Consider the following 23,904-nt stretch of genomic DNA (forward strand, 5'->3'; position numbering starts at 1 on the left):
CTGATTTAATTACAATCACTGAGGATAATTGAAATGATTTCTGATTAAATTCCAATCACTGAAAGTAATTTTGATAAACTTTGATTAAATTCAAATTACTCAATGTAATTTTAATGAAATCCAATTCAATTACAATTACTGGAAATAATTTCGATGGACTCTGAGTCAAATACAATTATCAAAAGTAATTTCACTGAACTCCGATTCAATTATTATTACTGAAAATAATTTTAATGAAATTCAATGTCATTAAAAATTATCCTTAGTGATTTGTAATTGTTAATTTTTTATTACAATTTTGCCCAACACTGGTGCGAAGTCAAGAGCCGGGTTCTGTGACACACCGACAACATTACAGCACAACTTTTGCAATTCTGATTTTCAAATCGAGTACGTTTCGCTCGAAATATTCGCAGACTTTGAAAGAAATATACTGAGAAATTTGCGCCTACTTATAAAACAGCAATACCTGCATATTACACTCGTTCATTCATATTTATATGGCGCCTGAAGGAATAACACGTTTCAACATTCTCCCTCCGTCAAAGGTATTAATTAAGTTTGAATTCTTCTGACTTGTTTGAACATTTTATTCAAATCACACTCAACGAATTTTGTTATGAATATAATTTCTGCAAAATATGTGACATGAGTTCTTATGATTCTTGTAAAAAAATATGACATCAAAAAAAAAAAAAAAGAAGCTGGATCATAGGATAATAAAGAAATAAAGGATTTAACGAAATGTTGTTTTTTGATATTCCAAATCGAGTTTGGATTCAATTCTTTTGATTCATTAGTTAGGCAGTTAGCTAATTAGTTGAAAACCTATACGGTTAAACGACAGACATTCGGAAAAAGTGATATGTAGTTAGATAATTAGATATTTGGATGAATATTGTATTAGATAATTATTTATGCTTTATCTTAAGATAATTTGATCTCTCGGTGGCTACCAATTCAATATTTCAGGAAAGAGTATTTATCAGAATTGTCCAAACGTGCCTAGAAAGCACCAATGTTTCTTAATTTTGAAATCTAACCCTTCGGCTGAAAGCGTAATTTTTCAACTGACAAGTGTTTCGAACATTCACCAATACTGAACATTTACAACGTTATTTTGTTATATTCACAGATGCGTTCCGGGTGAAAAAATCGACCCGTTAGAGGTCAAATTCAATAGAACTCGCACATCGCCGAGCGAATACATAATTTTTTTAATCGTCATGTCACGGATCTGGGAGACAGTTCTCTGAACAAAACTTCTCTAAACAGAAGAAAGATTTTTCGAAATTCGATTCGATTTGACACCATTTCAAATGAGGAATTATTACATTTGCAAGCTTCGAAGATATTTTTGAAAAATATAAGTATCTCGCATACTGGAATTATAAAAAGTCTGGGAAATCGAGCGTTCATTTCAAATCGCTCCAAAATTTTTTTAAATCTGGTAAGTGTGTTTTTCACTTTACGAATTTCAAAGCCATTTGAAACGAAGCATCGATACCCAAGTTTTTGTTGACAATTTTAGCCTTTTCTAATTTTATACTTTCATTGATAATTTTGCAAATTACGTGTGGGACGACTTTCGATTCTGAGAACGTACACGGTCGAAAGCTAAAGCTTTGAGAAAAATGATGTTACCGGCTATTTCCAAAAAGGTATATTTCAAGTTCTTACGAGAGACTGAGACGGAGAAAAATAAGAAGAAAATAGAGCAAGGAATGGAATGAAAAAAAGGAAACGATTATAAATGAACTGCGTTCCACGTAATGCAGGGGTGTCAACAGCCCCTTTTCCTTTTAGCGCGTGGCACGATCTCTCACTTTTTCTTATCTCCTCTCTTTGTCTCTCCCACATATCTTTGTCTCTCTCTCTCTCTCTCTCTTTTTCCCTCGTGATCCGAGGCGCAGCACTCTAATTGACGGAGTCCACGTCCCGTCGAGGTTCTCAAATTTTGCTCAGTCTTGCTTCTCAGTCGCAGATAATGATAAGTGAATTTTTTTGCCATCGAGTCAATCGGACATTTAGATATTATATTAGAACAGTGTACTATGTTGTATCAAATTCTGTATTCCCATTTTACGAACTTTCTCAGAAAGATCGCCCAAAAATGCGAGTTTTCACAAGATTCACAGCGAAAAACACACCTAAGAACGAAATATATCCTGACAATATGGAAGAAAAATTTGTTTTCAATTAATCACGTTTTTGAATCAATCAAAAGAATCATAAATAAAAATTATCACCCAACAGAAAAAAGTTTATTGAAAAAATTTACAATCTCGCAGATTTTTATACATTATTTTTAGACACGATCACTATCAACCGAGTACCTGTAAATACATTAAAGTATTTGTTGCTGCTGCTCCACGAATCTTCTTAACATTCCGGGAATTTCGGCGATGAAATAGCAGCAGGAGTGAACTTTCAGTAATCCGTAATTTCCCCAGTTTATAACGAATTTTCATGCACCATGAAAATATTTTGGAGTGTCTGTAGTGACAGTATTCGGAAAAAAAAATTTTATCAGCTGGTTGGAATGAATTTCTGACAAAAAATCATGTGTCGAACAGATGAGAACTGACATCCAATTATTTACACCTCTGTTATTTCGAAGGAACTAAATTTTACCATTGTTATCGTTAACATTAACGAAATAGTCATTAATATTGATAAGCCTCGACCCGATCATGTTTTCTGCAAGAAAACAAGGTTTCTCCATTCAGCTTCCAACTTGTTATTGTTTTTCCTGCACTGAATGGATGAAAATATTGTTGTTACTAGGACCTGAACAGAAAACATGATGCGCCATACGGCAGGCAAAGTTTATATTACACAGGTTGGTTTTTTGAATCGCTTCAGGCTAATATCTCGAGTACTCGAAGAGATACAAGAAAAAGTTTCATACAAAACTTGGAGCGTTTAAAGTCTAAAGTCTAAAGATAATGCTGATACGGCTTGATTTGATTTTCACATTTTAACATTTTCAAGATTTTCTGAGTACTTTGTTACGACCATATAGTAACGTTCTAGTCTTCATGCCACTTGTTATCGCTTTTGCTCCGCTAACTCTATTCCCCAGTATTCTGGATGCTCGGACCTTTCATGCTCATACTCTTTCTCCCAAGACACTGCTTTTCTATCCTCCTAACATACTGTAATTGAGGTAAAAATGGTAATACTCAAGATAATTGCAGAAAAAGACGTTGAAACGTTCACCCTGGGCACCACGTACCTCGGAGACGGTTGCCGTATCGATATTCGTATTCAGTGACCCCAAAAACCCCCGAGCAACGAGTTTCGACAAATTCGATCACAATTTTCGCCAAAACTCTAGGAGAAGACGTTGATACTGTCCACCCTGGGCCCCAGGTACCTCGGAGACGGTTGCCGTGGTGATATTCGTGTTCAGCGACCCCAAAAACCCCCGAGTAGCAAAACTGGACTCATTTCCATTAATATTTACCGAGTTGCAAATTTTTTATTTAGTGTCTCTTGGAAGTGCACTTGCAAAATGCATATTATTAATGCCATAATGCATTTTCAAAAAATTAATTAATCAATTTAGTTCACAAAGTTTGTAGGCGCTCTTACGAAGCGAATGCAAAAAACCGCATTAAAATCCGTCTTACTGCTCAAAAAATCGACAGTCCATTGCTTTATTTCCTCGACTATGGGTAAAAAGACGCATACATCCCCTTATCCCGTAAAAAATTGGTGATTTCGGATAAGGAACACGTTTTTTTGGGATGACTAGCTGATCGTGGGTTTGAAACAATTGCAAAAACGAAAAAAAATTTTATTTATTTAAATTTTCAATAAAATATCAATATTTGTGTTACGTCCTCCAGACTTTGTATTCCTTTCCCACAATCTTGGGATTGTTTCTTCGTCACTTTACACTCTGCATCCTCTCTTTACCTTCACTGAGTCAGCAGGTACATCTCTGGACTGCAACTAGCGAGTCTTTTTTTTACCTTCTCTAAACTCTTCACTTCCATCCTAGCTTCCGCACGAGTAACTTATAATTATATATTTCCATGCCAATCCAAATACTTCTCTCAAGGCGACTCCTTCGCACTGACCACTGTTATAATTCAATTTCTCGGTCATCGATAATAACCCAACTATACCATTTAAATCGTCTGCCTCCCTTAAAATCGATCCTTTCCTTATTCTGTCATTTCCGGCATTGGGAATAGTGGCACGTAAGTGCATAATCGACGTGTACGAACCTTAAAATAGCCAAAAACACTTTGGCTGGACGTGGAGTAGGTTTCGGTTGCCGCTTACCGAAGTCTATGCATTTTACCCCAAAACATTTGGAACAAAAATTCAAAATTTTCACAGAGTCAAATGCTCGGCCATTTTTTGCTGAGACAATATAATAATAATCCCCAATATTTCGTTACTTTTTTGCGGTCAAAACGCTATGGGACACGCTTGGTTACCTCGAAAACATGATTCGCAGTTTCTTCAAATCATGAAGATTGATGTTTCGTTTTTATGGAATGGGATTTAGCATTTTACTTTTTGAAAATAGAAAAAAATTCTAAAAATTTTGTAATGTTTTCATGATTTTGAAAAAATTAACAACGTCTTTTACGTTTTTGAATTCTCTTCAAACCCGATATCGACCGGTCATAGTCTAAATATGTATTCCGTATCTAAAATCACTAGGTATTCGTAAAATCACAGAAGTCGCGCAATCCACAAATCAACGCATATCGGCATCATCTTTCCCCCTCAAAATCCTTTTTTGATTTGTATGAAACTTTGTCTCGTATCTTCTCTAGTTTCCGAGAAATGCACTTGAATCTTGAAACCTTGGTGGCAAAAGCCATTTTGCAAAAAAGCTGTCCGAGGTTCATACGATTTCGTGTAATATGGCATAGCGCTAGATATTCTTTAATAATTATATTTTTGTACAAAATGTAATTTATATGATACTGATTTTCTCTCATTATCGCTTGGAAAAATTACGTCAGTCACAAGAAAGCTAATGATTTCGACTTCTCGTTTAAAATTAATTACCAACTCCACGTAATCTGGAGGCCTTCAGTTTCGACGAACGACTGAAATGCAAATCGTCGTATATTTTGCAAGTTGAAACGAAACTTTGTTGGAACGTCTGTGTAAGGTGGCAATGAAAGTAAGCAGAGTGACAATTTCATTAAGAAGAAAGCGAAAAAAAGTGTACTTGACTTCGGACACTGGGAGGGCTGAATTTGATTATGTCCCAAGTACAGCAAAAATGTACATCTAATGGCTTTGTAGGATGAAAAAATTCATGGTTAAATTAACAAATAATCACGTTGACACCAAATTACGCATTAGGTCTCTGATATGAAACGTGCGGCAGTTACAGGGCGATTGTTCTTGAAAAATTCGTCGTGACATCTATATTTCAGAGCCAAAAATATACCGAACATTGAATGATTCGATCGTAATAACAAAATGAGATTTTAACCTTAATTCAGGTTCATAGATCAATCTGTAATCATCAAATGATCGCTGCGAAGAAATAAGTTTCTCAGTACAACCAAACATCGATTTTTGTGTGTCGGTATAGCACGAAAATTCTATCTAATCACACTCGTATTCAACGTTTGCTTTGATCTTTATCCATTTGAATCACTATTTCCAACTCGCTTATCGGGCAAAAATACAAAACTTTTCGCATATGATGCGGAAACAGAATTAAAAAGGCCTCGTGTAATATGTTCGGATTATTCCCCAATTTTTCTATCTCAAATCAAATCTCTTCTCCCTCTTTTACGGAAATATCTGCAATCCGGAAGTAATTCTGTCAAATGAACATTCCTGGAACGAACTCATATGCCACATATCATGAAGGGAGTATGCTGTTTTTCGTGAACTGAAGTACAGGAAAGAAATGCTTTCCACTAGACTCAGAATTTCTCTTGTTGTCATTCCTCACGCTGATTACTATTTTCCGGTATATTGTAACCTAAGTGGCGAACTAAATATAAAATTGCAAAGATCAGTCAATCAATCAGATTAACTAACAGTAAACGATCTGGTCGTCGGCTGAAATCATAACGGTTCGGAAACATTCGTGAATTTCTTGCATACTCTTTTAGAATTGCTCTCAAATTCCAGATGTAGAAAATATAAGTGCCTTTTAATTCAATACAAATTGTTATTGAGAATATTGAAGTTTCATACATTTCTTAAAATTTTTGTTACTGATAAACACCGACTTTCAGAATTGTATTAGGAAAACTTACTATCCATCTGTATCACTTTTTCACACAGATTCCTAACAGTAAATAATAGTATTTTTAAACTTACAGTACTACCTCTGGTTCGTCCGGATTTCAATAATTCATATACAAGTACTGTGATCTCTTATTATTGTAGAAATGACTATTACCGTACCTTGATTATCTCTGAATTAGTATATTTTATTGTAATTATGTATATGTATATATGAGGCTTTCCACGCTAACTCAGTAAACAGTTGACCATGATATTTTTTAATTTCACCAAGGATTTTTTCTACCTTAAGAAGACCCTGAAAAGCTTTCAAGAATTTTTTCAAATATTTTTAATCACTCGTCTTTACCCTATGAATTTTTAAACCCATCTTAAAAACACCTAAGTTGATTTTTATGAAACAAAAAAAAAACATTTCACTTAACGAGTGGGATCTCGTTAATTCCTGTTTTTATTTTTAATCATTTCTTCTACTTTCATACCTGTTAAAAATATGTTATAATACATACCCCATCTTCGGTTTAATTACTGATTTTGCATATTGTTTCTCTAGTACTAAAACATACTATCATTTTTTTTCAATATTTTTTCAGAACATTTTATGTCAAGAATAATCACCAAATATAGCCAGAGGGAAAGGTGAGAATGAGAATTAACAAATTAACGAGAAAGGTAGTGTGTGATAAGTGAGAGATAGATATCTATGTCCGCGATACTATTACTCGAAACAACAATAAGGACGGCTTACAATAATCAGTTGAAGGTAGGCTAGCATTTAATGCACAATCTAAAGTCCTTAGAAAAAAATGTTAACAATCTAAGCAAAAGTAGTCTAATATATTGCGATAATAGTATTATCACAGTAGGAAAACAGTCAAGATTATTCTCAGGTAAGACAATAAGATATTAGAAATGATACAGAAAAGCAGAAATTACAAGCCAATCAGGTATTATCGGAATTAAAGCAGAAATTTACAGAGACAAGGTAATCAAAAACTAATCAGGAAATAAATACTAGATCGTATATTATAAAATATAAGAAATAGCGAGAACAAGTAGAAAAGAGAAAGATAGTCGTAACGTATTAAGAAAAGAGAAGAGAGAAAATTATTATACAATATATTACAAGTTCGAGGGATTACGGACAGACTACGTGACAGAGGTATCAGAGAAGAAACGTAATTAGGAAACATGAGTTTCATCCTATTTGAATCTGGCGCCAGCCGCCATATTGTTTCTTGGGCTTTCATCGAGAGATATTGATTGGGTCAGGACCACGGTCTTATAGACCGATGTTGTGAATTTTCGCCGCTAGCGCTAGTGAGGGAGAGGCCTACTTCGTACGCATACACCGGCCTCGGAGATTGCAGCGCTTCGGTCTTTGGTGCACAAATTGAGAAACACAGGCTTCAAGACGGTCACGATACGTTACGTAGGAAGGGGCTTGGAGTGCCCAGACCTGTCTATAAGACCGTGGTCAGGACATTTTTTTTCTTGTATCGATCAGTACTCTTTTCGTGATCTCATTTCGTGATTTCGTGATAACGAAGACCTTTATATCGTTATCCAACAAATATTAATCAATCCAACAGCGCGTGTAGATTAATTCATAAACCAAAATAAGTTGTGGGCTCAGAAAACGTATGCCGAGATGTATTTTTTGGATAAGAGAGTGTTTTCGACCAAAAATCTTGACTTTTATCAGACATTCCTTTTGAGGTTAGCTAGCCCGCGTGCAACAATGCAAATAACCAAAAATGGAACCTGAAGTGAGTAAAATCAGGAAGTTAAAAGATGCGGAAAACTGGTCACAATGGTATTTTCAAATCTCAGTCTTAATGCGAGATAAGATTGACATGAGAGTGGTTACTGGAGACTTCGTCAGGCTTACGCTCGACGACGAGCCAACAACGTCGCAGCAGCAGCAGCTGAGTTCCTGGATGAAAGCCGACGGTACTGCTCAGAAGATTATTGCATCGAGTGTCGCAAACTCTCAGCTCAATCATATCATGAAATGCACCTGCGCCAAGGATATGTAGAAAACTTTACACAAACTTTACGGACAAAAATCTGAGACAAGCATCCACATACTTGATCAAGAATGGTACCCGATCACCAAACAACAGACGAATGGCATGGTATCTCACATTGCAAGACTAAAGAACCTTGCGCACCGCTTAAAAGTACTAGGTTAGTCGACTGCAGATTCAGTGATAGTAATCAACATTCTTATGACACTGCCTGCAGCGTACAATCACTTCATTAGTGCGTGAGAATTAACCGCTCGAACTGACCTTACCTTGAGTAACCTGATCGAGAGCCTACGCGCAGAAGAAGCAAGATTTTCAACTCGAGAAAAAGGGCAGTGAAGCAGATGAAGAAGAAGAACCGAAGAGGAAAGCGAAACTTCAAACCCCCTCAGAAAGACGACCATGAAGACAAAGCCAACTCAGATGTCTGTTACAAATCTAATAAACCAGGCCATTAGGCGAGTGGATGTTGAGCAGACAAAGCGCAGAACCAGAGCCGAGAGGCCAAGACAAAGGACCACGCTTTCGTCAAACAAGCAGCGTTGCTTGTGGATCATCCCCAATGCAACACAGAGGTATGGTACGTCGATTCTGGAGCTACCGATCACATGTCGAATCAAAAGACGTGGTTTATTAATCTGAAGCTTTTTAATAAACCACAATCTGTCAACATTGGGAAGAGAGGCGAGACTGTCGGTGTTTTGGGTAGAGGACACATAAATATTCTAGCCTACGACGGAAACAAATGGATAGAGAAACATCTCTCTCAAATTCTTTTCATACCTAATCTACGCTACAACCTGTTTTCAGCCTTCTCATTGTTAGCGCTGGATAAAGCATTGCTGCAGATTTCGGATGCCAAAGGATGCCAAGTCGAACATGATGGGACTACTGTTGCAGTGGGAGTACAAAAACACAAACTCTCTGAAATACTTTATAAAATATTTTAAACAGCGGACGATGAGATAGTAGCAAGTCTTAACACAAAGGAAAGTTTCAAGTTATAGCCCGAGAAGTTGGGGCATTGGAACATCCCTCACGCGAAGCAATACTTGAAAACTCACGGGATTAAGGTAGACGATCAAGAACATTTATTTTGCGATGGCTGCGTTTTCGGTAAAGCACACCGACTACCTTTTCCAAAACGTAGAACGAAAGATTGAAAAACAATAGCTCTGGGTGAGCTTGTCCACACAGACTTGTGTGGACCTATGCAGAGGGAGTCTATAAACGATTCTCACTACTATTTATTGTTGAAAGATAATTACTCTCACTAAAGAACTGTATATTTTATCAGATTCAATACCGAGGCTGTTGCGCGAATCATGGATATCGTCGTCATGGCGAAAAATCAATTCAGAAGAGACATGAGGGTTCTGCGAACAGATAACGCTTTGGAATTTGTAAATTCCGAGGTCAACGAACTACTGATAAATCGTGGGATATGACATCAGAGGACAGTAGTCTATACTCCGGAATAGAACGGCTTCGCGGAGAGGGAAACCGCGCATTTGTCGAGACTGCGAGGGCTATGATACACGCAAGGAATCTTTTCGTCAGACTGTGGGCCAAGGCTGTAAATACGTCAGCTTACTTTCTTCACCACACAGGTACAAGGACCATTCATCGAAAGACTCCGTATGAGCTGTGATCCGATCAACCTGCTGAGCTGGATGAGCTAGTCAGTTTTGGAGCACTTGCATACGCATACTTTCCAAAGCAGAAACGCCAGAAAGTTGACTGCAACACGGAGCAGGGATACTAAGTGAGCTACGACCAAGACGTAAAGGGATTCAGAATCTGGTTCCCAGACTCGGACAAGGTGAAACCCAGAAGAGACGTAGGTACAGTTCAGAGAAGACTACCGTTACCCAGATGACTTCAAGCAAGTCGCAGAATCGGAACGGATACGTTTCTACGAATCTATAGAAGAAATCGCTGTCGAACCACTAGATTACGAGTTACAAGAACTCCAAGATGAGCTTCAAGACGAGCCTCTAGAAGAACTTCAAAAATCAGGTCTGTCTGGCGATGAGGAGCCTGAAGTTCCCTTCGCAGATAAGGAGTCTGACGGTCGAAGGGAATGGGATTCGGCTAACGATGCTCTTGAACTACCAGAAGAAGAGCAAGTGCAAGCATCCCCAGACCTTCGGCTGCGAGAGCCTTGTTCGACACAAACGTGATCAGGCATCCAAGTAGATACCAAGACGGTGTCGGTCCCGAGACTGTCCTTCTAGCAGAAAAAGAAGAGCCGAAAACTTATCAAGAAGCCACCAACGCGCCATATGCGGCGCCGGGGAAGTGTGCGATGGGCGAAAAAGTTGCATCACTGAAGAAAAATAAGACTTGGAGTATTGTGAGACCTGAAGGCAACTGGAACGCGATAGGCAAATGTTGGGTATTCAAGTTGAAAAGGTACCCCGATCGACAAATCGATAGATTCAAGGCTAGACTTGGTGCTAAAGGCAGGGCAGGGGTCCATTGACATGACACCTTTAGCCCAATCGTCAAATTTAACTCAATCCGAGTCATCTTGGCCTTAGCAGTATCGAGAAAGATGATCGTGAAACAGTTCGATATAAAAACTGCTCTCCTCAATGAAAAACTCAAAGAAACCATTTTCATGAAGCAGCCAGAAGGATACGAGAAAGGAACAGAACATATTTACGAACTGGAGCGAAACTTGTATGGACTAAAACAAGCTTTCAGATGCTCTCAACTCCTTGAGCAAGTTCAACCTACAACCAACGAACTCGGACTCGTGCGTCTTCACCAATAATCAGGATGAAAGTACCCTAATCTTGGCCATCTACATAGACGATGGACTGGTTGCAACGTCGAACAGCGATGGTGTGAATGCGTTGCCCTCTGAACTGAAGAAGGAGTTCGAGTTAACTGCTGGAAACTTTAATTTTTTTTTAGATTTCCCGATAGAATGTGGCACTGAGGACTCTATTTTCCTTCACTACATGGACTATGCTAAGAAGATCCTTGAGCGTTTCAGCATGGACGATGCGATTACTATAGCAGTTCCTATTGACAAGCATCAGGAGCTGAACGTACTGGTACATGGCAGACAGGAGTGAGCGGATTACGAGCCTCGTATAGAGAAGTCGTTTGTTCGCTGATTTACTTGGCGGTAGGGACCAGTTCGGATATGCTGTTTGCGCTCAGTACCGTAAGTGAATATTTAGAATCACCTGACGAAATTCACTGGAACGCTGTTAAGAAAATTCTGAAATACTTGAAAGGAACCGTGAATTAACGGTTTAATGTCAAAGCAGGCGTGGATCTAAAATTACTAGCTTTCAGGAATGCTGATTACGCAGGCGATGTTGAAACACGTAGATCAACGACTGGCTACGTATTCAAGTTAGGTGAAGGCACTATCTCAGGGTGTTCGAAGAAACAAAAAGTCGTTGCGCTTTCAAGGACTGAATCAGATTATATAGCTGCGGTTCAGATAATCAAAGATCTAATTTGGCTAAAACGTTTGGTTTATGAGATCACTGGCGAAGAAATTGCAAAACCTATGGTTAAGATAGAAAAGCAAAGCACGATCAATCTTCTTGAAAATCCAGAATTTCACCAGCGATTAAAACACACTGACATAAAATATAATTTTGCTCGCAAGATGTATCATAAGAAATTTTTTAACTTGCTTAGCGATCCTACTGAAGAACAGCAAGCGGAGATCTTTACAAAGCCACTGGCAAGTTTAGCAATTTTGTTATATTCATAAACTATTAAACATAGTTCCTAATGCTTAAAGATAAGTTTCGATATCAACAAACCAAGTGTATTTCTGCTAACGTTAATAAGACTGATAAAGTATATCAAGAAATTGGTGATAATAGGAACGATTGAAATGAATGATAGCACGAAAGATACCATGAAAAGTGGGAGTATTACAAATATGATTTTCATGCTATTTGAATCTGGCGCCAGCCACCATTTTGTTTTATGCTGTCATCGAGAGATATCGATTAGGTTAACATCTTTTATTTCTTGTATCGATCTGTACTCTCTTCTTGGTCTGAGTTTTTGATAACGAAGACCTTTATATGGTTATCCAGTAAATATTAATCAATCAACAACACGTGTAAATTCATTCATAACTCACAATAAAAAAGATATTATTCAATACGGCGCAATACTCCATAGTCAAAGAACGACGTATGATGCCGCGCAGCGGTATAAAATCGCGTACATGGCACGCTTACGATATTAACTACTGAAAGATATTAAATAAGAAAGCAACTTATTATCAAATCAGAAAATAAAGAGAAAAGGTAGAGACAAAATAATAAGAAACGGAAATAAGTTGCGAGAATTTATAGGGTAAACAATTTATTAATCACTAATGAGCATCAATAGATAGTCTATTTCAAGTAAAGTAAGGCAGTTAAAGATATTCTAATCAAGCACGAGCAAATGGATAGTAAAGCGCTACTACTCAACGGTATTAGACAATTAGATAACTCAACAAAGCAAGATCCAGAAATTAAAGGAATAGTCGCTATTAAATGATTAAGTAAGCGCTAACCAGTCACGAAGTTGCTTCCGGTATTAGAGGAGAGAAGAAAAGATAAGGTACGAGCTCACGTGGCTCACGCCGAGCAAATTGCGAGAAAAGATAAGGAAAGAGAAAAGATATAATGCAAGTAGCCTCGTGGCTTCACAAAATAACAAAAGAAAACCTCACTTATCAGAACAGAAGATGAGATATAGAGAGAGGTAGAGATAGTACAGTAGAAAAGAAAATTATAGAAGGAAACCGATAGATATTAAAAGAAGCGATATGTGATAGACTGAAGTAACGATAAGTAACATCGAGCGAAACGAAAGCACGTCTGCGATGTAATCTCGTTGAACGTAGAATCTGCCGGGTCGAGCGGTGATTCTGGCGATCCTGGCCAATTTTCAGCGTCCTGCTAAGCTGTCACGTGATTGTCTCCGTGTCCTGAGCGATCGCTAATTGGACCAGCAGGTCACGTGCGACGAGTCAACAGGTAAGACGGGCGGTACCATCTTCGCTCGTTTTCTCCTCTTTCGTGGTCATATTTTGAATTATCGATCCGTTAGGCGATACTTAAGGAGGTTGAGGTCAGCTGCTTCGCGCTATGCGTGAGAGAGGAAGGCTTACCCCTCACGGTATTGTGGAAAAAACCAAACTGGTGCAGCTCAGTACTGGTCCAAGACAAGTATTGTACCGAAACATCCTGGTGGCGATGGCCTTCATACCAGATACCCATGTGGAATCTACCAGGTTGACGAAGTCCAACACTTACGAACTCTGGGCTTGCCCTCACGCTGCAGCCCTTCGATAAAATGTGTGTAACAAACAGACACGTTCCTTTTGATAATTGACGGAATAGCAGGTGGTATAATGGTTGGTTCAGCTCCAGGCTGACAAGTGTTGACGACGGAGAGCTCAGCCCATCGACGACGTATCCAAACGGTAGTAGCGTTATTTCTATGGTTCGGCTCTTGCCCGAGAAGTCTGATCATTGGAGGTCTGCTTTGGGCATTTTGCGACGTACACCAGGCATGGACCTTTTCATAATCGCTACATGTATCTACCTGGAGTCGGGTTGGCGATATTCTGTACTTAGTAACTGACGGTATGACGCTGTTGACACAGCTTCGTTGTGTTAAGCGCTGTTCTGTAGAAGAGGTTTTTTATTATAACCCATGTGACGGGGTACCTATAAAATACCACATCGCAATATATAATAATACAGTGTGTCTCAGAACCGGGCCCCTGGCATTTGACGAGATTTTTGTATAGCAAGCCGTCCCATTAATGTCCCCCGCCACTACGTGGCGCTAGTAGTCACCTATCACAATGCGTTCCTATTGGTGACACGAAGGTTAGAAACAACGCAACGAAAATGATAAAAAACGCAAAGAGCAGATTTACGGGTCGGTTGGAGGCGTCGGGGGTAGAGCAGGTGACTACTAGCGCCACGTAGTGGTGGAGGACACTAACGGGAACACGGTAAAACGAGGAGTGCCAATGACCTACCCAGAACTAACTACATAAAATGATAGGGGTTATAGAGGAAGTTGCGTCGAGTAAATAAACCTGTAGAATATGTTGTTTCCGAAGACACGTTTGCGAGATAAGACTGGTCAAAAAATCCCAATAAGCCCTGTCATGTAGGTAACCTAGTACACAGGAGACATCGGTTAGGAGCAGTCTTGGCCACCACTAATTACTGTACGTAATGAATTACATCCAAAATACTGCCAAAAAAAATGGATTCAAATATTGGCACTTTTGTGTGTCCGATATTGACCTAGTCAAGCTGTAAGTCAACACAAACTAAATGGTATTTTGGTTTCTCTTCCCTGTGCTAGTGTTCTGAAATCTCTTGCGCCACGCGGTGATCCCAACGGTTTTCTTTTTCTCATATTCACAATAAACGTAATCTTTTCTTCTTCAATTTTTTCCCCAAGTCCTGTGTTAATTATTTTACCCTTTTTATCGCAAGAATTTCAACTATAACATACATAATACATTTGTAATTTGTAATTAGAATAAGATCCGATACTAATTACATTCTTAATTCGTTATTTGAATTTTTCTAATTAAAAATTACAATTGTAATTGTAGTATTTTCGTTTTACCAATGTAATTTGTAATTTATATGTAATTAATTATACAAAGTAGTAAATGTTGCCTAAGACTGCTCCTAACCGATACTTGCGTGTGTACTCGGTTACCTACACAACGAAGCCTAGCGGGATTTTGTAATCAATCGTATCTCGTGAACGCATCTTCGGATACCGCATGTTCATCAGAATATTTTACTCAACTCGACCTCCTCTATTACTCCTATCATTTTGTGTACTCAGTTCTGGGACATCCTGTGTTCTCAAGACCTTCAAGACTCCGCTATACAACCACTAGTTCTTTTACTCTCAATAGTATTTGGATAAAAATAATCAAATCATTTCCAATCCAGTTGATTAATTTTAATATTGTGCATCTTGTTTATAAACTTTAAGTCATCACACTTTGTATACTTGTACTATTCTTCATGCGATAGTACTGTCATTATTTTCATCTCTTCAAATGTATACAGTGTATGCTCCTTGTCCTTTGCTGCACATAATCCAAGGACATAATAATTATGCAATTTATTCCAATTTAATTCTCATCTCTCTTCACATCTCTCCCTTTCGGATCGGTGCTCGTTACACGGGTAACATACGCGAGCTTACAGCAATCGCGTAAATTGAAAGGTCAAGTGCCCATGCAACATTACTTTCGGAAGTTCCTTCGTGAATGGATGTGAGGGATTGAATGCACGCATGTGGGTATAAAAATTTACGTATGTATTGGTATCTGTTCGTGTGAAGCCCTGCCCTTACAGAAATACCATATATTTGAAAATGTGAAAAATGGATATAAAAAATCAGAACATTTCTGAAGGTGAATTGGATTAATATTGGGATAGTATCTACTGATAAAAATTACCTAATTTTGAAAACTCATACTACTCACGCAGAAAGCGGAAAGCGTAGCTAATGAATGAAAGTGAATGGATATAAATGGCATGAAACGCGAGCCTTGGGCCAGCTTTCAAAGGGTCTAAATTTATGTCCACCTGATATTTGGGTGTTACTGTGTACACTGTGTGAGGCGGTATTTGACGGATCGTCACAAGGGTGGAAGTAAAGCACTTCCTCGCTTACCTTCAAAGCGATAAATACGACCAAGTTACGTCTGAGGCTAATACTCCACAGAAACGACTATATCCTGTTGAGAAAATATTATCATGCAAGCTTAAATTTTGTGCGTGTTCGAACTTTAAACATCGCACCACGAAAACTGTCTTACTGGCTTGGATTCTTCGTAAACGGTGAACGGGGCAGTGCCAAAAATATGCGAAAAGCTTCCCGCTATCGAATATTATCGTCCTCGAACCGAACCATTCGTACCACTAACTGTTTTGTCGATTATCAAGCACGTCATGATTGTCTTATCTCACATGACTTGTAAATGAACTGTAGCGTGATGACAAGTGTTATGGGCCGGATTGACTCTAATTGTTGTTTATTTACGAAAGAACAAACCCGCCGCAATAATTTAACGCTCGTACTAGAACTGAACTGCTGAACACGGTTTACCTGAGAACGAATGCAAAGTTTTCCTCTCTTGGTTGAGGTCGTGTCGAGAGAAGACGAGCTGCTACGATAAAAAGACGCCACTTACTTTTCGTCGATCTTGATGATTCTGGCTTGATTACGATAAGAATTATCACTATTTACTCGCGATTGCTCTGGTTACGGTTAATGAATTATTGTTTTTGGCTGAATAAATTTCCTACAACAGGGTTGTTGTGGAAAAGTTTTCAAGAGAAAGAAGGATAATTCATTAATGCCAAGCAGGCGTCGGTGGATTAGGTAAAAAGGATTTAGATAAGTAATTCAACGGGCCAGGTACACCCAAAATTCACGAATGCCAAACAGGCGCCGGTAATGATATTAAAATGGATACGGAGCCAGTTTGATTTACTTACGTTGAAGGTTATTAATTAGGTTAGTCACTATTTAAATTGAGCACAATAATTAGTTTTATTCAAATTGAACTGAATTGAAATTATAATGTTTGGATATTGTTATGAAAAAATAATATTATTCAATATAATTAGAAGCATGGAATTTCTTGAGAGTTATTTAATCCGTCAAGATTTTAAACGCTTTTGTGAACTACTGTAATCGAAGGTTGACGAAGAACTTGCTCTGTTCAACGGATGATTTTGAAGTAACATATTTCGTTAAAGGGTATTTGATGAACTATCCAACGCTTCTGTTCACAAGGAAAGGTATCGAAGTGCCTCCCCCCCCCCCCCCCCAGGTTTCGTTCATTTTGGGATATGTTATTCTTCATTAAAATCTAAGAGACGCGTATTTTTTTTTTTATTGGCTGAAAAACGGTTTAAAGGGGTAGATTCAACCCCCAAAGTTGGGCATCCTCAGTGGTAATTTCGCATGCTTCCAGTTGACATATTTGAATGAGACCGATTGGAGGATAATTCCCACAGCGAATAATGAAAAATGCATTTCGTCCGAATACGATGGGGTTAAATGTTTACAAATTACAGGGGTTGAAAGTTACAGATTAATTATAACCAAAAAACGGTTGCTCGAATTTGGCTGCAATTCATTGCATTTGAAAGAGCAAAAAAAATTAGCAGACGCGTGTTTTTACGTTTTCCGAAATAATGTCACATAGGGGGTGAACTACCCGTGTACACGTGCAACCAAGTTCCCGTTAAATTGGTACAACTTTGCTTCAGTTCGTCTCATTTAATATTACAAAGCACTTTATAAGCAACAATGGAGGAGCTTATTCGTTTGAATAACATTTGGTTGCATTAATGACAAAAACCACCCTCCGAAATATCCGACCGCCTTCATGCAGAGTTGATTTCGCGATCTCGAAGACTTGCGGAACCCGGTATTTCAGGGGTTTCTGAGTTCACCGGAGTAGATTCTGACCTTGCAATTTTTAAATTAAACCTGGCTAACGCTGTAAAAATGAAGGACTTTACTTCTTATTTCTTCCAAAGGGTTGCAAGAGATCGTCGAGTTAACCCTTTATTGCACGGTTCTTTCACCTATTTCATATCCATGTTTTGTATATTTAGAGAGCTTTTTAACATATTTCTTTGCTGTTGTTTGCTATTTATAATCGTATACTAATAGGTTTTCAATACCCGAAAGTAATTATTGAGATATAATATAAATTATTATTGTTAGAAACAAATTGATTGAAAAAATTGATGAAAATTGAAGCAATACTTTATTTCCGAGAAAGTCACCACTCTACACATATACATGTTTTATATGAATTACATATTTTCAGGACCTCTGATTACGAATCTGAAATCGAATTTTGAAAATCCAAGATGGCGAATCCAATCTCTCTCCCTCTCTCTCTCACACACACACGCATAATGGTCGCAGATACTTTGTCCGGAAATCTCTATGGAATTAGATCCTCGTTCATAAACGAGAGCTTCCTTACCCTTTCATCCCTAATTTATGAACAGTATCCTCGACCTAAAGGTTAATTGTAATACTCGAACTTTCACCGCCTACATAAATAGAAGAGAGTTTGACTCAACAATTCCGATGCATGATTAAAGAAGCCAACCGAAGACTTTCTATAAGAGTTTGTTCGAAGTGCGCTCCGCATATTTAATCTGAAGAAGTTGAGACTCTGAATGACAAACGGAACTTAAGACAAGACTTAAAACCTGAAGCACGTGTGCAAGAACTCTTTCAATAAGACAGACAAACGATTAAAGTAGAATTTCGGCTTTTAGTTACTCTTTTCTGTGAATCTAGAGTCACACGTCAACATCGTCTTTATGTGACTGGTTCAAAAAAGATTCTTTTTCATAAACAAATTGTTAGCACTAATATTAGGATATCAACCAAAACTTTCGTACATATCCTTTAACACTGTTTAGCACTACATACAATGTTTGAAATAATGTTCACGAAATGCTGGATCGGCGGCAAAGTTGAAACTTAAATACAATTTCCAAACCGAAAGTTTCAGTAGTTATATTCGAATTTATTATGTGTAGAAACTTAAATTAGTCAACGAATCGAATTATTGCTCAAAGAGCTTTTTGATGTTAAACTTTGAAGAGTTAGCGGAAGACTGACTTTCTATTAGTCGACGTTGAAAGGGAATTTTTTCGGTAATGATAGGAGTTTCTTTAAATTTGTAGATTGGTTCATTATTCTGATACGTGGATTTTTAGGATTGGTCAGGATTTTTACAGTAGAATTTCTTATATAAAGATAAGGTATGCCGATGGAAGCAACAAGAGAAAAATTCGTCGGAAATTATGTACGAGGGTTATAAAAGGAATGGGAAATTTTCGTATTTATGAGTGCACATTTGCTCGCCAAATTTGCAGCTCCGAAGCCGTGCGAAATTATTATAATTGTTAAAATTATTTGACGATTTTGTTTTTGGATGATGGTCGGCTTTTTACGAGCTGTCACTAAAGGTACTTAAGCAATTTGCAGCTAGGTATGTGTGAGTGATACGATATTTCAACTCAAATTGTTCACAATCAGCTGTCAAGTCAAATATTAACGACGTTTATTCCCTAATATGCTTTTTCAAAAACTGTCATACCTCAAACTCAATAGTCAGAATACAAAACTTTGTAGGTTCATCGTCGGATGCACTTAAAATGCAATGCAATGAAAAATATTTCGCGTTGAATTATCAATAATTCAACTATTTAAGGTAAGTGTCTCCTATTCAGTACGTCCTGTTTAAAGAAAACTAAAGATTCCAGGATTGTTTAGGTATGTATTAGAATTCTGCTGACAATGAGTCAAATACTACCGAAAATTTAGCTATTTCTCAAATGAAGTATTAAAATAAAAATTCAACATTCCGTTCATCGTTTGATGCTTGAGGCGTGTTGGAATCTCGCGAGCTTTTGACTATTTTAATATCATTGTGGCATGTAAATAAATTTTAGCTCAATTCTGTGTGCAAGCTTTATTCACACGTGCATTTTTGTTTACGTAGAATTTCGTCCTGAAGACAATTTGGTTCGGTTTATTCTTATCAGGCTTGCCTTTCATTCGGAAAAAAATGTCTGTTGCATTTGCTACTTTTGCAACCGGCGCCCTTTTGTTGTTGACATTACTACAATTCATGTAACTACAACTTTTCTCCATGATAAATTAGACTGTCGATCTAGTAACTCGGAGCATTTCTGCAGTAACTATGCGAAAATGTGTTTTTCGATACTAGTGCGCGAAGGTAGCAATGCCCGCACGAGCATGAAGGCGCAGCACGAGCCCGGAGACGAGTTGAAGGGCGAGTGTGGCGCATTCACGCGAGACAGGCATTGCCAACTTTCGCGCGTGTATCGAACTCTATTTCTTGCTACACCTGTAACGGAAAGTCCGACATACACGATTATTTTTACACGAAACCACGGCACGATGTCTGTTCAGTGACGATGTCGAGCACGGCAAAGAGTGACAAACTATTCCGTCGGTGGCGCTAGTGCAGCTGTTTGCGAAATGCGCAACTGTGGATAAAAGCGCGACCGTCTTTTTCGCACACCGCTAGCAATGTGCGAAGGTTTTTTTCTCACACCCCTAGCAATGCGCGAAAGTTTTTCCCGCACATGTGTATAAAAGACTACTTTCGGTGCTTGTAAATAGTGCATAAAAATGGACTTTCCGTGCAGGTGTTGCAAAGAACTATATATTAACTTCAACAGAAAACTGCGCCGGTACGTCGTTTTGCCAGCGGTAATTTTCTTTTCCGTATACCGATTTAATTAACGTTGGAGAAGAAAATTTCGTTTCCATTGTAAATTCGAAGCGAAAACGAGTAAAAAAAAAAAAAAAGAAAAAAAAATGACCAAGTTTTGTTTTCGCAATCCCTGCATTTGTACGTTATATTCCGCGCAAGGCAGTTTAAACTCAGTTCCGCTCCGGGGTAGACTCACACACACTAGCCAAAGCATGCGAAGGTCTGCAGAAGCCGCGGTTTGCATATACCTACCGACCATGAAGCCCGCTTAATCACTCTTTAAGTCACGGCTGAACTTTTGAAATTTCCGCTAACAACCGGGTTAATTACGGTAGCTCGGGACTTGCGGTTAAGAGTTAATTATAATAGAAGAATCATGCGCGAGGTTTGCCACTCAAAAATGCTAGGTATTTGATCGAAGAATCTGACAAGAAAATGTCGTCTTACCGCATTGGAAAGCAGGTTGAAAGAGATAAGAAGTTCTTACTTATAAATTATTAGGAGTTTCCACACAGTCCGAATCCTAGGTCCGCAGATCCTACTCTTTGAATCAGCTCTTTTATCAACTGTTTATTCACGGTTGCTCCTTCAGCCAAAATTATTGTAGAAACAATCGTACTCTAAATCTCAACAGCAGACAACGCATTCCGAATATATATCGCATTTGCCGGATTCATCTTTGTCCGACTTCTATGGTTCATTTGCATTTAATTTACGCGGGAACCCTTTCACAATATTACTATCGCAATCTCAGAATGCCTTTTGTACCAACATATTTATCCTAGGGAAAAAACAAGCCGTAAATATAGCATTTTTTGCAATACTTTTCGAAGTACGATCAGATATTTTACTACCAATATTCTTTTTTCTCATAAAGTTCCTGTATTTTTTATGACATTGTTTACTATTGCATTATTTTACTCATTTCAAAACAATTTTTATAAAATGTTCTATTAGAGTCCTGTGAACTGTGTCGCAGTCTTTCAAGTTTAGCGAATATTTTTCTACATAAGCATATGGTCACAGAAAATGGAACACGGCAATTTGTAGTGCTCATCATTCGATTCTAAAATCGGATGAATTTCACATTTTTTCACGGGACTTTGTCGAAAACAGAAATTTTGAATTTTACGCCAACGATAAAAGCACATTCAGAAAAACAATGTGGCACGGCAATTTCTCACGTTCATTGTTTTAATGTGAAGTCGTGTGAGTTTCAGATTCAGAAGCCCAAAAACGCAAATTTACAGAAATTGAAATAAAAAATCATTTTTTACCGAATCCAATATTCACCTTTGCATATATCATCATAGAAAAGCAATATAAAGATAAAAAGAAACGCAGTCGATTCACTACCTTCATTTTCCTTTTATTTCATTAGTCTCGCAAGAAAAGTGCTTGTAGAAAAAGTGAATTACGCAAAATAAATATAATGTAGAAAAAACGGTTATTTTTTTAGACAACCGACAAGTTTTTTGGTTTTTTTTTTAATCGATGATTCTTCAAATTACCGGACAGAATGACATAAATCATTTACCTTGATCTTATTCGTGTCACACCAACGAATGCTCTTCTTATTCGTTCGTCTTTTTCAAAATCCACAACTGTCCTCATTTTCAGTGCTAATGATGAGTCCTTCCCACCTTATTCACTTCAATTATTATTAAACATTTACTCATTTTCTCTTGTTTTCGAATTATTTTTCCCACATGTGTACGTCTTGACCATCACCATAAAGAACGAATTGCTCCCAAAAGAGAAAAAAAAACATTAGATGAAAAAATGCCAGTATTTCATTACGAATCAAGATTTTTTCAAATTAACGAAACCCATCTAACTTTTTTCATTTCCAGTTTGTGAAGCGGAAGGATTAAATTTATCGAATCCTCGTGCAATCCCGTAAGGCCGGCTCGATCTGTGATTAACGGTCATACCGAAGCCGATAGAAAATTTCGGGGGATGCGACAGCCAAGGGACGATGCTGGGACCCGGGACGTGGGAGCCGTGGTTTCTTCTCCTAGTGGCCACCCTCTCCATCGTCATAGCGAACCAACATCATCAGTTCGATAATCACTCGGTTCATCTCCACGAAAGGACCACCACCAGGAAACCGAGGAACGATTCCTACTTCCAAGGCAAGTGATCATATTTCGGGGGTGCGGGTAAAAAATCAGAAAAATCAAAAATCAGAATGGTCAGAATTCCGAAAGTAAATGTATCGAAAACTCACGATCACGAAAGAACACAGTGGTGAATCTTCATTAAGAGAGAAATAATGGAAATGGAATGTAAAAGTATAGAAATTCGAAGTTATAGAATTTAGAATACACAACTGGTGAAAATTCCGTAAGGCCATTAGCGGAATGAGGCAAATGCGATTGCTCACAAACACAAATAAATAACCTTCGGATGGATCGTAGAGTAGAATTTTCATCTATTCGAATTCACAAATGCGAAGGATCGAGAATCAGAATGGTTAGAACTCCGAATAGTAATCTCATAGAAGGCTCGGAATATAGAATTGCAGTATATCAGAATCGTCAGCACGAAGAATCGCAATGTGTGAGAAGAGTCAGGCGTGTTGTTGGCCACACTCTGAAGGCCTAACCCAACAGCTTTAACAACTCAAAGTTGTCGATTTGCATTGCCTTCTTTCTTCTTTATTAAGTATCGAGTAAAGAATTTGTTTGATTCTGTATAAAAAACATTTTACAACTCAGAATAGATTAGTTGGATAGACTCGGAATGTGAAATTCTGGTGGTAAGCCATCGATACGGTTACTTTCGGAATACTGATATTCCTGAATAGTACGATTCTGAACAATGACCCTTCTACATTCTGGATATCTGTTTGCCGCAGTTTGTAGATGATCATGTTCTAAGTTTTAACTTCATAATAATTGGACATTTGAGAATATGAAACTTTCTACAAATTCATTATCTGGAATATTGACTGTATACATTATTAAATTCTACATCTCTGAATTTTTGGAAGAACGTTTTGTGAAGTAAGTCGGTTCGGATAATAAAGCCCTCTACTAAATACATTTCAGGTAAGCTGCAGTTTTTTATTGGTCACCATCCGGGACTTAAAATTTCTGATAATATCTGTTCTCTCATATTTGTTATTCAAGTTTATTAAATTCGGAATTCTGGCCATTCTGATTTTCGGTTTTTCTGATTTCTCACCCCCACCCATATTTCGGATAAAATAATTCAAACACATTATTTTTATAACAAGACAAAGCTTCTAGAACATTATCCATTCGTCTAGAAGATATTTCGTACGTCGTGGTGAACCTCTGTTTTTGT

General features: G+C 37.8%; 1 protein-coding gene across 1 annotated transcript in view; it reads left to right on the forward strand.

The window, feature by feature from the left end:
* Window positions 1-23,904, forward strand: part of LOC124211714 (zwei Ig domain protein zig-8) — a 188,826-nt gene that overhangs the window by 87,219 nt on the left and 77,703 nt on the right. Inside the window, exon 2 of the mRNA XM_046611061.2 lies at window positions 22,446-22,727. Within this exon, the coding sequence (XP_046467017.1) occupies window positions 22,571-22,727 (157 nt within the window). The 5' untranslated portion in view covers window positions 22,446-22,570. The remainder of the gene's footprint in view (window positions 1-22,445; window positions 22,728-23,904) is intronic.

The sequence above is a fragment of the Neodiprion pinetum genome, chromosome 2 (assembly GCF_021155775.2).
Source record: "Neodiprion pinetum isolate iyNeoPine1 chromosome 2, iyNeoPine1.2, whole genome shotgun sequence".
Classification (NCBI taxonomy): domain Eukaryota; kingdom Metazoa; phylum Arthropoda; class Insecta; order Hymenoptera; family Diprionidae; genus Neodiprion; species Neodiprion pinetum.